General features: G+C 50.2%; 2 protein-coding genes across 2 annotated transcripts in view; both read right to left on the minus strand.

The window, feature by feature from the left end:
- PRPF39 (pre-mRNA processing factor 39) overlaps window positions 1–104 on the minus strand; it is a 14396-nt gene extending 14292 nt beyond the window's left edge. Inside the window, exon 1 of the mRNA XM_039698125.1 lies at window positions 77–104. The gene's annotated coding sequence lies outside the window, so the exon portion shown is untranslated. The remainder of the gene's footprint in view (window positions 1–76) is intronic.
- Window positions 105–570: 466 nt separating this feature from the next.
- The window catches only part of TOGARAM1 (TOG array regulator of axonemal microtubules 1), a gene marked incomplete at its 5' end in the record, with an annotated part of 32541 nt that continues 17138 nt past the window's right edge, over window positions 571–15973 (minus strand). Inside the window, 10 exons of the mRNA XM_039698115.1 lie at window positions 571–1135; window positions 1179–1516; window positions 3049–3135; window positions 3398–3617; window positions 5691–5880; window positions 9412–9530; window positions 9682–9808; window positions 11026–11184; window positions 14243–14478; window positions 14819–14924. Coding sequence (XP_039554049.1) covers window positions 1275–1516; window positions 3049–3135; window positions 3398–3617; window positions 5691–5880; window positions 9412–9530; window positions 9682–9808; window positions 11026–11184; window positions 14243–14478; window positions 14819–14924 — 1486 coding nt within the window. The remainder of the gene's footprint in view (window positions 1136–1178; window positions 1517–3048; window positions 3136–3397; window positions 3618–5690; window positions 5881–9411; window positions 9531–9681; window positions 9809–11025; window positions 11185–14242; window positions 14479–14818; window positions 14925–15973) is intronic.

The following is a 15973-nucleotide window of genomic DNA, read 5'->3' on the forward strand; positions in this document are numbered from 1 at the left end:
CGCGCACCGCCCGCCTGCCTGCCCCCGCGCGTGCGCAACGGCCGCCCCCGGCGCCCGCCCCTTCCCGCCAAATGGCGCCGGGGCCGCCACAGCCGGGCGGGGAGCAGAGCCCGCCACGGGAATGAAATAAATACAGCCCGGTAAAGGGAATAGAGTAAATACAGCCCCCTATGGAAACACAGCCTAGAATCATTTGGAGAGATTCACCCACATCTCGCTGTCCACCCAGCACTGCCACTGTAGCCCTTAAACCACTAAACCAAGGCACCCACACCACGGGCAGGAATTGTCCATTCCCTTCCCTGGACACGCTCCAGCCCCTCCAGGTCCCTTTCAAAACGAGGGGCCCAGAGCCAATGCCAGGATTGGAGGTGCCTCAGCAGTGCCACCACAGGGGAGAGCCACTGTCCTGCCCTGCTGCCACACTATTCCTAGTCCAGGCCAGGTGCCTTTGGCCTCTTGCCCACCTTGGCACACTTGGGCTCACGTTCAGCTGCTGTCACCGGGTTCCTTTGAGCAGAGCAGCTCTAGAGCTGCTCCTTCCCACCCCTTTGCAGAAATACATCCCTGTACAGAAATAAATCCCTTTATTTATATATCCCATTGCGTCCCATGTCCAATGTATCCACAGCCTGCAGCTGGAGAAGAAGGGTCAGGGTTCATTCTCCCCACTGCCCAGCCCTGAGACAACAAATACTGCACCACGGCCTGTGGGGGTACAAAAATACATGTTTTTCACAAACAGCACTGCATCACTGTGTCCAGGACTCTCTTCCACTTCTCCATGTAAAGCGCAGTGCTGATGTGACCGTGTGTTCTTCATGGGCAATCCGGGGGCAGGTCCCGGGCTGGAGCCTCTGGAGGGAAGCACAGATGGGCTGGAGCGGCTCCTGCATGGCCGTGCTGGTGACAGTGAGGGGAGCCAGCCCCTCACTGCCCAGCACAGCTCTCCCAGCACGGCCCGGCTCAGTCCTGCAGGCCGGCCCAGCACAGCCCGCTTCAGACCCTCGGGCCGGCCCAGATCCGCTCCCGGGCTCTCCCAGCCTGGCTCCGGTGTCTCTCCCGCTGCAGTCCAGCCCAGCCCGGCTCGGGGCTCTCCCGGCTCCCTCAGCACCGTGCCCGGCTCCGGGGCTCTGTCTCTCCCGCTGCAGTCCAGCCCAGCCCGGCTCCGGGGCTCTCCCGGCTCCCTCAGCACCGTGCCCGGCTCCGGGGCTGTTCCCGCCCTGTCCCGGCGGCGCTGGAGCTTCACCTGCGGGGACGGCCATTTGAGGACTTTACGTTCCCGTCTCCAAAAGCTCCTCCAGGCTCTTGCTGATGTGCGGGGGCTGCGCCGCGGCGTGGGCGAGCAGGCCGGGGCCCATCTGTGCCCACAGGGCCTGCGCCAAGGCGGCCGCGGCCGCGCGGGGCCCGGGCACGGAGCCGCCGCTGGCAGAGCTGCCCAGCAGGTGCCACAGCACGGGCAGCACCTTCTGCTCCACCGCACACGGCTTCCGAGGGTACAGCTCCGGCACCAGCTCTGCAATAAAATACTCATTTCAGCTGTAATTGCAGTGGGATCCCCACATGTGAGGGGGGTTCAGCTCCAGCACCAGCTCTGCAAAGCAGCAAGCAGGGGTCAGGATAAAATATTCATTTAAATTACAATTTCAATGTGATCCCCACCTTTGAGAGGGGTTTAAAAGCACTTAAATCATCTCCTCAAACTGCGGCTGTACAAAAGAATTTGCTGTTGCAACATCATCAGCTCCCATAAAAAATACCAGCTTTTCCCACAACCACTCCTTTTATCCTCTCCCAGGAGTTTACACAGTAGCACCAGTGCTGCTGATAATTACACTTTTCCATTGAGCTAAAGAAAAGTAAAAGAAATAAAGGGGATTTTAGCTTGGGCTTTCTTCAGTTAGGATTCTCATAAGGACCTTTATTTCTCACAGTGTAAGGTCTGGCGTTTCCAATTTCCCCTCTATCTCACAAATAAGCAGTAGATATTTAAGAACCTTATACTGTAAACACAGAATCACAGAATGATGGAATATCCTGAGCTGGAAGGGACCCACAAGGATCACGAGTCCAACTCCTGGCCCTGCACACACACATATAAAATATGTATAAAAATAAATAGATATGTTTATAGGATGAAATATTTTCCTCAAGAATGAGGAAATTCAAGAATGAATTCAGTGTTTCATTAGCAAATGTTTCCCTCTCTGTCAGAACAGCCTCTTCTGATATATAATACAAACCACTCCAAAAATCCCAGCAAGAGAGGGACTGTTTAAAGGCTGTTTAACACCCTCAGAAAGCACAAATTTAGGGATATTTCCAGAACAGCCTGTCCATTGTGTCATTATTGAGTTCCACTGCACACAGAACTGCTCTCAAAGTGAGCCAAGGAAATGTTTGGTCCAAGCGTATTTCCCATAAAGACATTCCTTGTTCATTTAAAGCATGGAAATTCAGCTTTTCTCGAGGAATTCCTGGCTGGGAGGGTGGGAAGGGCTGGGCTGGAATTGCCAGAGCAGCTGTGGCTGCCCCTGGATCCCTGGCAGTGCCCAAGGCCAGGCTGGACACTGGGACACCCTGGGGCAGTGGGAGGTGTCCCTGCCATGGCAGGGCTGGCACTGGGTGGCATTTAAGGTCCCTTTAACCCAAACCAGTCTGGATTCCTGGCAAGAGCATGAGGGAATGAGCACTGGGAGAGGGAATACAATGCCATGTTAAAATTATTATATGGTTAAGGTATTTATACATATTAATCCTTAAGATATTTAAATATATGAGGTATTTACATTTAAATTAAATCCTTAATATATTTATAAATATTTATAAATTCCAGGTATTTCTAGATCTTCCATCTGACTACATAACACTAATGCTAATACTAATCCTTTGTTTGGTCAGCAATAGCTCCAATTTCCATTAAAGAGCTGAAATGTGACAACTTCCTGAGACAGAAGGGAAGGTACAGACCCACCTCCACCTTGCAATTAACTTCCCTAATTAAGGGAACCCCACCAATCAAACAAGCAAAGGAAAGCAGCACTTTACCAGCCAGCTTTTCTGTCAGGTCCTGCTTTGCTTTTCCACTCAGGAACTGGGCTTTTGTGCAGAATGGCTGCAGGAGCAGGGAGGTGTCTAAAGGCAAAGAGAAAAACACGTTAAATTCTTAAATGGAAATTAAATTATCTGGAAATAAACACAATATGGGAACAGGTAAATAAGAAAATGCTATGGAAAAATAACCAAAGCAAGGTGATTTGTGTGGTGAGAATAAACCTGATGATTTTCACACAGTGTAGCAACTCTGTGCAACTCTTGGAAAGAGTAACACTTTCAATTTACAATTTAATCACCACAATTAAAACTGTTTCACATTAAGAGAAAATAAATTGCTCACCTAAGTGTTGACACAGAGCCTGGATCACATTTGTGGCAGCTGCATAAATCCCTGGATTTTTGGAGTTGAGGTTGTTGTCCACTATGGCAGGAATTAACATGTTGATCACAGGTGACAAGTTGTCTTTGAGCAGTGGAATCATCTTGTGCATGGCCTCCAAAGCCACCTGGGTCACCTTGCTGTTGGAGTCGTGTAAGCGAGGCTTGAAAGCATCAAAGATCTGGAAAAGCACCCAAGCAGCACTCATGGACTGGGCATCAATAAAGCTCATTACCTGCCTTATTGCTACCCTTTAATTGCCCACCTTGGCACATGATGGCTCTGCTACCTGCAGGGGTTGGAAACAGATGTTCCGTGAGGTCCTTTCCAACCCAAACCACTCCGGGGTTCTGGGATTTTTGGATATGCAAATACCTAGGATCATTTTTGATTTGCTAATTTAACCCTGTGCACTAATCTGACCTGAAGCCCTGCAGTGCAATGACTCCAGGCACAGTGACTCTCTCTGTGGCTCAGATTTCCTGCCTGCCAGTATTTTTAGGGAGACACGGCTCTGTTCAGCACAGGGAATGTCTGAAAGGTTTCAAACCCATCCTCAGATTGGACACCAGGAGGTCCCACAGCACAATTCCATCATTCCACACTAAGATAGGGCACTGCTGGAGGACAAGCTTGGTTTCCTTTCATTGTATCTGTCTTTAATTTACAGCTGCTGGATGTTTCTTTCTCCTACAGAACCTCCTTTCCTATTGGACAGGATCCTCATCCTGAGCTTTAGCACAGCAAATTTGGCATAGTACCTTCCTCACCTTCTCCCACACAACACTTGTAACTCTACTTCAGAGACAGTTTTCAGCTCTTCATTAATCCTTTCTGCCTTTTTCACAGCTATTCCATATTTTGATATTTACCCAAGAGTGGCATCAAAAACAGCACAAGGATTCCAGAAATCACAGAATCACAGACTGGTTTCCATGGGAAGAGATGTAAAAGCCCATCCCATCCCATCCCACCCCCTGCCATCATCAGGGACACTTTCCACTATCCCAGGGTGCTGCAAGCCTCATGCAACCTGGCCTTGGACACTTCCAGGGACAGGACAGACACAGCTTCTCAGGGCAGTAGTTCAAAAGTGTCCTGAGGGAAAAATTCCACATTTTTCCTCCTGTTCCCTTCCTTTCCTCCCTTAGTGCCTCACACAGACCTCCCTGCTCCTCAATGCTCTTTGCTCTTGTCTCATCCTTATTCCAAGAAGGATCTAAGACTTTTCTCAGAAAGCTTGGTGACTCTATACCTTGTGCAGGCTGCCCTAGAGCAGAGGCTCGATGGAGTTCCAGAATAAAGCAGGGATTGATTCCAAGGATCTCCTCCATGGATCCACCTTGGGCAGCACCAGAGCCCAGCCAGGGCTGCCCCCAAGATGAACCCAAATGGTCCCAAAATGCACGAGCGCTGCCGGGGTCTCTCCCTGGGCTCAGCTCTGCTCCATGTGCACATTGCAGTTCAGTGTCCAGTTCCAGCTGCAGCCCATCAAGTTCTATCCTGCTTGTTTTTCTCTCTTCAGCCCACTATTGCAAATGCTTGGGCACCCTGACAAAGGCAGGAATCATGCAGCTGACTCCATGCTCTCAGAAGGCTAATCTATTACTTTATAATAGTATATTAAGGAATACTATACTACACTAAAGAATACAGAAAAGATACTTAATGCTAAAAGATAATAATGAAAACTTGCAACTCTCTCTAGAGTCCCAACACAGCTTGGCTCTGTTTGGATAAACAATGTGAGTTAAAACAACTCACACTGGAGTCCAATGAAGCAATCACTTTTGGGTAAACAATCTCTAAACACATTCTAGACGAGCACAACACAGGAGAAGCAAATGAGATAAGAATTGTTTTCTTTTTCTTTGAGGCTTCTCTCACTGCCTTTCAGCTTCCCAGGAGAAAAACCCTAAATGAAGGAATTCTTTCAAAGAATGTGAACACCACAGCCCACGGGGTTTGTGCTCCGGGGCTGGGATTGGGATCATTTGTCCTTGGTGCCCAGCTGGAGCAGGAATTGTTTTGTGTCCCTGCTCTGTGCACAGAGCTCAGAACTACACACCATCAGAACCATGCCCTGATGTACAGCCCAGCCCCACACTAAAGCAGCACAGAAGAACTACACACCATCAGAACCCTGCCCTGATGTGAGCCCAGCCCCACACTAAAGCAGCACAGAATGTGAAAATACAAAAGCTAAGCCCGAGGCACCAGCCAGCCCTGTGAAGCTCGGGCTGGGCAGCCTTACCCTGACGATGTTGGCGAGCACCGGCGCCGGGCTGCTCTCCGCGTGCCGCAGCAGCTGCCGCACGCCGCGGATGCGCTCCCGGAAATCTTTGGCGTTCAGCAGCCCCACCACGTCCCTGACGTACTCCTCGCTCTCCAGGGCACTGCGAGGAGCTGCTCTCCGTGGGGGCTCGTGGCTCTCCGTGCTGTCCCTGTGGGAAAGGGAGATGTTGCTCCGTGAGCTGGAACAGGAGGCTCATCGCACACATTCTCTTCCCATCCAAGTGCAAGTGTCAGAAGTAAACACAAAATTTCACCTTAAATATGGTGAATTAAATCACCTAATAGTAATTAGTTCCCAAAGTCTGATATCCACTCCGCTCCAAATGCAGCTGGTTTTGTGACCAGGATCAATTATGAACTTCCCTTACACCAACGGGCCATAACCTCCCCAAACTTATTGTAGTTTAAATCTTTATTCCCAGAGTACTTGAAAGGCTGACCCCAGAGCAGTTGTTACCTCAGCAACACTCCATGCTGAGGTGAAAACCCAACAGCTCTTCCTGGAATATTTAGAAACAAATTTGCTGTAGCACCTGATCTCATCAGAGAGTCATGGAAAGAATTCTAAAACCTGTGGAATCACCTCTCTGGTATTTACAGGTAAATTTATTTTACAGGTATTTACAGACCACCCAGGCAGTCATTACCTCACCCCTAATTCCTGAACACAAGGCTTGGATGGGGAATGGAACAAGCAATTAAAATTTATAAGCAAATGTAGAACCAGTTATTATTTTGAACTGTGGAGGGTGTGTTAAAGACATCTGGTCCTGAAGAGACACTGCAGTCACAGCCCTCTGAACTCTGTGTTCTTGGATGCAGTTTTTGGCTTGCTTCAAATTTGTGGGTGCTTCCTTTTCAGCTCATTCAATCACAAAGCATGGAATGGTTTGGGTTGGAAGGGAACTTAAATCCCATCCCATCCCACCCCTGCCATGGCAGGGACACCTTCCACTGTCCCAGGCTGCTCCAGCCCCTGTGTCCAACCTGGCCTTGGCACTGCCAGGGATCCAGGGCAGCCACAGCTGCTCTGGGAATTCTGTGCCAGGGCCTGCCCACCCTGCCAGAAAGGATATAGTGAAGTGTCCTGGGGTGATCCTTAGTGTTCATGTATTCCAGACCTAGGTGCTGTCCTGGGGGTTTGTAAAATCCCCCCACCCAGGCACTCTGTGGGATTGTATTCCAGACCTAGCTCAGCCAGGGATCCTGTGTGTGTGTGTGTGGTGCTGTCCTGGGGGTTTGTAAAATCCCCCCACCCAGGCACTCTGTGGGATTTCTGTGTGGTGTTGGCTTCACAGCTGCTTGGTCTTTGGTTTTTTTCCTTCCCTTTCTGGATTCTCTTTTCGTTTTTGGATTTTCCCTCAGCTTGGAGGGACTGCAGTGAGCAGGTTTGAGCTGCCTTAAGGACGAATTCTGTGGGTGTCTGTTCAGAGCTGAGGAATCCCAGCAGGAATGGAGCAGCCCCACTCCAGAGCACTGTGGGCAGCACCAGCCAGGGACAGACAGCCCCGAGTGGCCCCTTGCCCTGCTTGGGGAGGAGGCTGTCCCTGGATGAGCTGCCAGGCCTTTGTCTGCTGCTGGAACTGCTCCCCGAGGCTTCCTAGAGGGATCTGACACCAGCTTGTCCCTTTGTCCTAAAGCCTGAGGCCACCCCTGATAGCAATGGATATTTCCAGCATTTTGGGGCTCTTCTTTTTCCTGGGGAGTTCATGAGATTTAGCACTTTGCTATCCAGCAGTTATTGATGGTTTTCCCCTGCCTGCTGGCATTCTGTTAAAAAAACTTATTTTTTCATTTATATATACTCATATCTCATTCCTTATTGGCAAAAAGGGATTGACTGGAATCAAGGGGAGGTCATTGCTCATTTCAGAGTGCCCACCTCCTTGAACTGTCCCAAAGCAAGACAAGGTGACAGTGCTGAGGCCCAGCCACAGGGCGGGAGGTGACACACTCTCCTCACTGCTGGAACCAGCAGGACATGGAAGCAGCCGTGTGGATGTGGAGCTCCGTGGGGAGTCCTGGAGGCTGCTGAGGGTGGATCCAGTCAGGCTGCAGGGCTGAAAGCCCCCAGCTGCCTCTGGACATCCCTGAGCAAGGGAAGAGGCCAACACTCCCTCTGCACTGGCTGGAGGATGGTGCTCTGTGGGACTGGCTGGAAAGGTGGGAAAAGGGCAATTGGAAGCACAGAGGGAAACTGGTTTTGGCTGCTGGAGAATGGCAGAGCATCCCTGGCCAGGTGGAGGGGCTGACAGTGAAAGTCCATCCTGTGCCTGAGAGCTGGGCTGGCGAGGAGCATCACCACAACAAACAGCTGGAGCAGGCTGCAGGGGTGAGGTGTCATGGGCAGACCTGCCCTGCAAACAAGGCAGAGTCATTTCCAGCTTGGTGGGGCCTCAGGTCATTGGGGAAGAGGTGCCACCTCTGTGTGGGCATGAGACCAAGGGGTGGCCTTTACCATGGCCACTGCATCCATGAAACATGAGCTGCCATCAAGGCCAAGTGGGACAAACCCTGGGATCTGGGGTCTAAATATAACCATGGGGAGGCCCTGTGGTGCACACGGGTGCAGGATGGTAGCAAAGACTGTATTGGATTAATCCTGCCTCGAGCAAAGACAATCCATGGTGTGGATTAATCCTGCCTCGAGCAAAGACAAACCCATCCGTGGGGCTGTCTCTGCTCAGGGCCTGGCTGCACCTGGTGGGTGATGCAGAAATGTCTTGAGCACATCAGGGGCATTGATTTGGGGTGAGAAGAGCCTGTCATGTTGGAATGCCTGGGCACCCCTGGCTGCAGAACTACCTGGGATTTCCTGGATGGGCAGTGACCCCTGAAATAATTGTACTTGTGTGTATGCATACATATACATATATATATATATGTATGTATAATGTACAGATATGTGTGTTTAAAGTTCAAATGTACTCATTTGGGCATCAATCAAATGATATGGAAGAAGGAAGAAGGGGTGGAATGTCCTGGGGTAATCCATAATGTCATTGTGCTCATATTTATCTGAGCCCAAAAATGGCTGCTGTATATCCAAGACCTAAAAAAGGTCAATGTAAAACCTGTAAGAAGATAAAACAAAACTAAAAGTGGTCAGAGTATGATCTAAACCCTCCAGCATCCCCAGTGAGGGTCTAACTAAGTCCTTGGTGTCCATAGTTGTGTACAAATGAGCAATTTGTGCTGTGGCTCCAACCAGGAATGGTTTTTCCATGAGTCTGAACAGCAGCATCTGGGATGATGCTGCCATGGCTCCATTGGATCTACACTGCCCAGAGCAGCTGTGGCTGCCCCTGGATCCCTGAAGTGTCCCAGGCCTGGCTGGACAGGGCTGGAGCAGCCTGGGACAGCGGGAGGTGTCCCTGCCATGGCTGGGTGGCCTTTGAGGCCCTTCCAACCCAAACCATTCCATGATTCTGTGGCTCCACACGGTGAATTCCAGGTGGTTTTTGTACTCTGTGTATTTCATAGACGGTCAATAGACAAATTAACTTCAAAGTGCACAAAGCCATTTTAATATGACTGGTGACTCTGCTAAAGAGTTTCTCTGGAATAGGTCAAGACTTTGCCTTTCCTAGAGGGATGTTTAACTTCCCCAGCCCTGTGTGACTCTTTCTGTGCTCCCTCTTGGCCAGGTTCCTCACAGGATAAGCACTAGAGCTCCTTACCTGTCTGGGATGATGGGAGCATCTCTGCAAGTAGAGGATGACCTCAAATGTCCAACGTTTCCAGTCTGGGAACGCCTTCCTTTGGCTGAGGGTGTATCCAAGGGCATCTCCCCCAGGCCCTGCACAAAGGTACAGCAGGAATTCAGGAAATCAGGGACCAAGGGAACCACAGGGAATTACTGTGGGTGCAGTGCTGCAATTGTCTACACCCAAGAGCCCCCAGGACACCTCCACCTGCCCCAGGTGTTACACAAGAGCTTTCCCACACACCTTCTCTCGTAGGCTGCCAACAGTTTCCTTAATGTAAGGCAAATCCTTGGGTGGCACAAACTTCTCCAGGGTTTTATCCAAGTCAGGATGAGCCATCATGCTGAAGAGCATCCTCCTCCCGTAGTACCTGCAGGGAGAGCACAGGACATCCAGAACAGGGACTGGCTTTGTCACTGGGCCATTCCAGGTGTGTGATTCCAAAATGGAAAGGGGCAGGGAGACTGTGTCCAGGGAAGGGAACAGAGCTGGGAAGGGGCTGGAGCCCCAGGAGAGGCTGAGGGAGCTGGGAAGGGGCTGAGCCTGGAGCACGGGAGGCTCAGGGGCCCTTGTGGCTCTGCACAGCTCCTGCCAGGAGGGGACAGCCGGGGGGTCGGGCTGTGCTCCAGGGAACAGGGACAGGAGCAGAGGGAACGGCCTCAGGCTGGGCCAGGGCAGCTCAGGGTGGGCACAGCAGGAATTTCCCCATGGAAAGGGTGCTCAGGGGCTGCCCAGGGAGGTTTGGAGTCCCCAGTCACTGTTATTGGAGGTCTTTTCCAACCTCAGTGGTTCCATGACTCTAAAATTGCTGTTGACATGAGTAACCAGACCCCTCTCCATCCTCCCCCAGAGGATGTGCTCAAGGATCACTTTAATTAACTGACCCAGTTAATGAGAACAGCCTTCCACAGTTCTGCTGGCTTTAACCAGGGTGGTCCAGCCTTGTCAGGCACGGATCAGCTCCAGGTGTGGATTCCAGAGCCAGCATTCCCTGTGTGGCTGCCTCTCCTCTGTGCCCAGCACAGCACATCCTCTGAGCCCCCTCCTCCTGCAGCCAGGGCATGTGGGAGGTACCCAGGTGATTCCTGCCACAGGCACTACCCTAACAGTCCTGCCAGTGCTGGGGTAACAGCTGAGGTTTGTTTGGAAGGGACCCTAAATCCCATCCCCTTCCACGGGCAGGGACCCCTTCCACTAGCCTGGGGTGCTCCAGGCCCATCCAACCCTCACTGCTCCCCAAAGCCTTTTCCCTCCTAACCCATCCTGCCCAGAGGGCACAGCCCCAGAGGCAGCTGGGCTGTGTCCCCAGGGAATGCTCACCCCACAGCCCCAGGGAATGCTCACCCCAGCCCCAGAGCAGCTGTTCTTGTCCCCAGCAGTGCTCACCCCAGCCCCAGGGCACTGTCCCTGTCCCCAGCAGTGCTCACCCCAGCCCCAGGGCACTGTCCCTGTCCCCAGGGCACTGTCCCAGTGCCCACCCCAGCCCCAGGGCACTGTCCCTGTCCCCAGGGCACTGTCCCCAGCAGTGCTCACCCCAGCCCCAGGGCACTGTCCCTGGCCCCAGGGCGCTGTCCCCGCAGTGCTCACCGTGTTTGCTGGGAGCTGTCCTGGGCAAACCTGGCGATGGCAGGCAGCAGCCTCTCGGCCAGGGGCCGCCCGCCGGCCAGCACGCGCTCGGGGCCCAGGCGCTCCACGATGTCCCCCAGGTGCTGGGCTGTGCATCTCCTCACGGCCGAGTGCAGGTGGCTGGGGAGGGAAGGAGGCCTGAGGGACAGCCCCAGCCGCCTGCCAGCCGAGCCCAGCCCTGCAGCCAGGGATCCTGGGCACACCTGGCAGGGCAGGCACCTCCAGCCCAGCCCTTCTGCCCCGCCATGGGCAGGGACACCTTCACTACACTTCTTGTTGGACACAGGCGGGGGGGTTGGAATTTCAGTTCTAGTTTTCCTTCAGATAACTTCATTTCACAAAGCATATGATTGTAATTTCAATGAGCTCTACAAAAAACCAGTCCCTGTGCTCAGAGACATCCTGGGCACTTGACTAAAACTGACTAAAGCAAATAGACTTGATATCACTTTAAAATTGACTAAAACAGTGCTCAATCGACTCCTAAAGATCCTACAGGAGTCTCCTGATCCCTGATTTGTACAACATAAACACCTGTGCTGATGCAAAGGGGAGAACAGCAGAATCAGCTTCAAACTTGTGCAGCAAATGATCCTTTTATCTAAATCCTGCTGCCCCTGCTCATCCCACTTGTTCTTAGGAACAAAATCCTACAAAATAACTTCTCCAATTTAACATTTGGATTAAAAATGCTACTTTGAGGACAATTTGTAACTCCTGCTGCACTTTCCAGGGGAAAACAAGAACTGAGAGATCTCCATGAAGCAAACAAGCCCCTGCTCATGGAAACAGCTGGAAAATATTTCTGTGCACACAACACCTTAGAGGTAAACACAGAGCATACAGGTAAGAAACAGGATTTTAAAGTTCCTGCAGTAAAATCACTCTCAGCTCTATCCCTGAAATCATGCTCCTGGATCATGACTCTACTCACAGCATCCCAGACTGGCTTGGGAAGGGACCTGGAAGCTCATTTTGTTCCAACCCCTGCCATGGCAGGGACACCTCCCACTGGAATGATTCTTGTTGGTAAGGTCAAACCCAGCTTTGGAGCTGATGAGGAATCAGTATTTCTGTCTGGTCAGGACTGCCAGCATTAGAGTCATGATCACAGAGGGCTGGAAAGGAGCTGAGCAGAAACCAGGTACATTTTAAGAAGTCCCATGAATTGTAAGTGACACCATAATTGAAGGATTATGTTGTGGTGAGTTTAAGCCACTCAGCCCAACTTAGAGAGAACATCCCTTGTGGAATTACAGCTGTGTCAAACAATTCTTTTCACTTCCTACTGAGACACTGATTTCCCCATATTCCTGGTCACAGCCTCTGGAGCTGCCCTGTGTTCCAGGAGCTTTCCTGCTGACATGGCCAGAGCTTCCTGAAGCCAGGCCCAGAAAAGCTGCACCTTCAGGCCATGCCCTGATGTGTTATCCATTAAAAACATCCTGTACTCTGTGAGTTGGAAAGTCTGAGCTGTGAACAGATTAATCTGTGCCCAGAGGCAGTATTCAGCTCAGTTCTGATGCCTTAGCAGAAAACCTATACAAACTCACCAAGAGGAGGGGACAAATCCCTACAGAAAACCCCTGAGCAGGTGAGTTTGGATCTGCCTGGGAAGGTGGGAGCTCTGGCACAGACAGCTCTGCCCAGGAGGGCCAAGGGTCTCTGAGCCAAGGAGGGAGAACCCAAAGAGGGCACTTCCCCTTGCTGCTGACTGAAAGCCATGGGCAGTTACTGCCTGCTGCTCCTGAATTCACAGTCATGGAATCAGCCTGGTTTGGGCTGGGAGGGATCATAAATCCATGGCCAGGGACACCTTCCACTACCCCAGGCTGCTCCAAGCCCTGTGAGCCTGGCCTTGGGCACTGCCAGGGGTGGGGCATCCATCCCAAGCCATCTGAATCCCAGGAATTCATCAAGAATGGAAATCCCAAGGCTGACTTTTGCCTTTCAGTTTAAAGAGCAGGAAACTGCAGTAGAGCAGTCAGGAGACAGAACCCATGGATCCCCCAACAACCAGCTGCCCAGGAAACAAAAGAGAACATTTTCAACTCTGAGGATTGGAGCTGTGCAGGAAATCTGTGGAGAGATTTTGAATGGAGCACCTGGAATGTGTCATGAAGGGAAATGGAGCCTGGGGCATGTCACCAAGGGGTGGCAGAGAGGAGAGGAAGCACCAGGGGCTGCACCCAGCTCAGAGGTGGTGAGCAGTGAATGAGGGTGGAAAAGGAAAACAGACTGAACAGGGCCAGGGAAAGAAGGAATTAACTCCAGAAAAGATGAATCCCAGGAATTCATCAAGAATGGAAATCCCAAGGCTGACTTTTGCCTTTCAGTTTAAAGAGCAGGAAACTGCAGTACAGCTGTCAGAACCCATGGATCCCCCAACAACCAGTTGCCCAGGAAACAAAAGAGAACATTTTCAACTCTGAGGATTGGAGCTGTGCAGGAAATCTGTGGAGAGATTTTGAATGGAGCACCTGGAATGTGTCATGAAGGGAAATGGAGCCTGGGGCATGTCACCAAGGGGTGGCAGAGAGGAGAGGAAGCACCAGGGGCTGCACCCAGCTCAGAGGTGGTGAGCAGTGAATGAGGGTGGAAAAGGAAAACAGACTGAACAGGGCCAGGGAAAGAAGGAATTAACTCCAGAAAAGAATGGCCACCAGCACTGAGAAGGAAATTAAAATGCAGACACAAAGGCTCAGCCTAGAGAGGAGGAATGAAGCAAGAGAGATGCAGCTAGAGAACTGGAAGTTATAAATCAGTTTTCTAAATAAAGAGAGATGCTCAAAACTGGCCAAGGCAGGAGCTGACTGCAGAGCAAAGGAGGAAAAGAAAGAAAGAACATCATGTCAGCTTTACCAGGCAAAGCAAAACAGCAGCTCCCCAAGAATACACAGTGACAGCAAATAAAATCACTGAAGTGGTGCAAAACAGCCAGAAAATACAGCAAGCTCCCAAATCAACAGCCAGCCTCTTACATAATGCACAGAAAGGAACAGAGGGGCTTTAATTCAATTTATGCCAACAAACATTGCCCTGGGTAGAGGTTTAGCACAGCTGATTTACTGCTTTTCAAATTTCTGTCTACCGTACTCTAATTTAATGTTAAAAAGCCTACATTTGATAAATTGACTCTATTCACAATATTCTTTATAAAGTCTTTATAAGAAATTACCTTTGCCCTCCATTTATAAGAGAACAAAGTGCACGTGCTGGAGTCACATTATTAACCATGGCCTTCAGTGCCTTGTCTACCTCTTCCCTTATAAAAGTGTTGGATTCCCCAGCTTTGTGCAAAAGGACTTTTACTGCATTATCTAGTTCTTGATCCATGCTCTTTTTCAGGTGGGTGAACAAATCCCCTAAACAGACCACAGCAGCTCGAGAAACACCTGAGCGTAAATTCTTGACCTGCACACAGGAAAAACCCAAAAAACAATGAATAATGTTGGTCAGAGAGACTTCAAAATAAATATTCATGTTTGCCCTTTGTCATTTTTAAGTAACATTACAAACAACTGAGAAACACATTTCTAACTTGATTCACAATGGGTGAGAATTAAAATACACACTCATAAAAATGTTATAAAGTTAAAATCTACATTTTCTCAGCCTCTGAGTCTCAAATCATCCTTGAGACAGTCCAGTTGAGGAAAACTCGCCAGAGGTGAGCATAAATCACTTCAGAGAGCTGTAAAACACATATATACACACAGAGAGCCAGTGGAATATTCTGATAGGAAAATTTAACCTCTTGAGCCACAGCCAGAGTTGTTTCGTGGAGCTTTGCAGTCAGAATAGGGGCATGGTAGGCAGACAAGCACCTGACAAAGTTCAGACCTTCAATTTTCTTCTCCCTGTGTGAAAAAATAATATTTAATTTCCATCCATTTGAAAAGTCTCATTAAAATATTCAAGTGTGGAATTCTAAGGAATCAAATAGCAAACAAATTCGATGGTAAAATAAAGCAATGAGAAATAATCCCAGAATGGTTTGGGTTCAAAAGGACCTCAAAGTCCATCCCATCCCACCCCTGCCATGGCAGGGACACCTCCCACTGCTCCAGCCCCAGTGTCCAGCCCGGCCTTGGGCACTGCCAGAGATCCAGGGGCAGCCACAGCTGCTCTGGGCACCTGGGCCAGGGCTGCCCACCCTCCCAGCCAAGAAACAAAGCAGGAAACTCTTTCCAAGCAAATCTGTCTTTTCCTGCAGGACTGTTCCAGCACAGCAGCCTCTCAGCAGAGTGCCACAGTTCTGATCCCAGCTGGCACCAGTGGCAATTAAAGGATCTGTTCCCTTCCCCAAACTGAAGGCAGCAGCTCTGGAAGCACAGCCCAAGTCAGGAAGCACCCAAGAGATGCTTTTGTTCCACACAAAGTGCTAAGGATGAGCAGCTAATTTCACACAGAGCACCTAAAGGAGGCTCTAATTCCACAGAGAACCCCAAGGCTGGGCTGATAATTCTACACAGCACCAGAAAGGTGCTGGTGGTGCCTCTGCAGCCCTTCAAGTCAAACTCTCCAAGTCTCTGAAAGCCCAGTTCCCATCCCTAACTTACAAAGCTCCTTTAACCTCAAACTTGACTGAACCCCCTTGTTGGATTTAGTCCTTTTCTGACCCAGAGATGGGGTAACAGAGGTGTTTTAAAAACTTCTATTTTTAAGAACTTTTATAATTTTAATTATAATATAATATTTAATTATAATTAATAATAATTATTATTTAATTATAATTTAAGAACTTTTATATTCACATAGTGTGGAAGGGGCTAACAGTCCGCCTCGACAACGACACCACAGGATGTATTTGCCACATACAAACACATGCTAAGTAAACGTTCTGTCAAACTTTAAAAATTCGCTACAGATCCACTCCCCCCCAGTTTCCCCCTCTGTCAGAGTGCCT

Source organism: Passer montanus, unplaced genomic scaffold (assembly GCF_014805655.1).
Source record: "Passer montanus isolate IOZ18808 unplaced genomic scaffold, ASM1480565v1 scaffold120, whole genome shotgun sequence".
In the NCBI taxonomy this organism is placed as follows: Eukaryota; Metazoa; Chordata; class Aves; order Passeriformes; family Passeridae; genus Passer; species Passer montanus.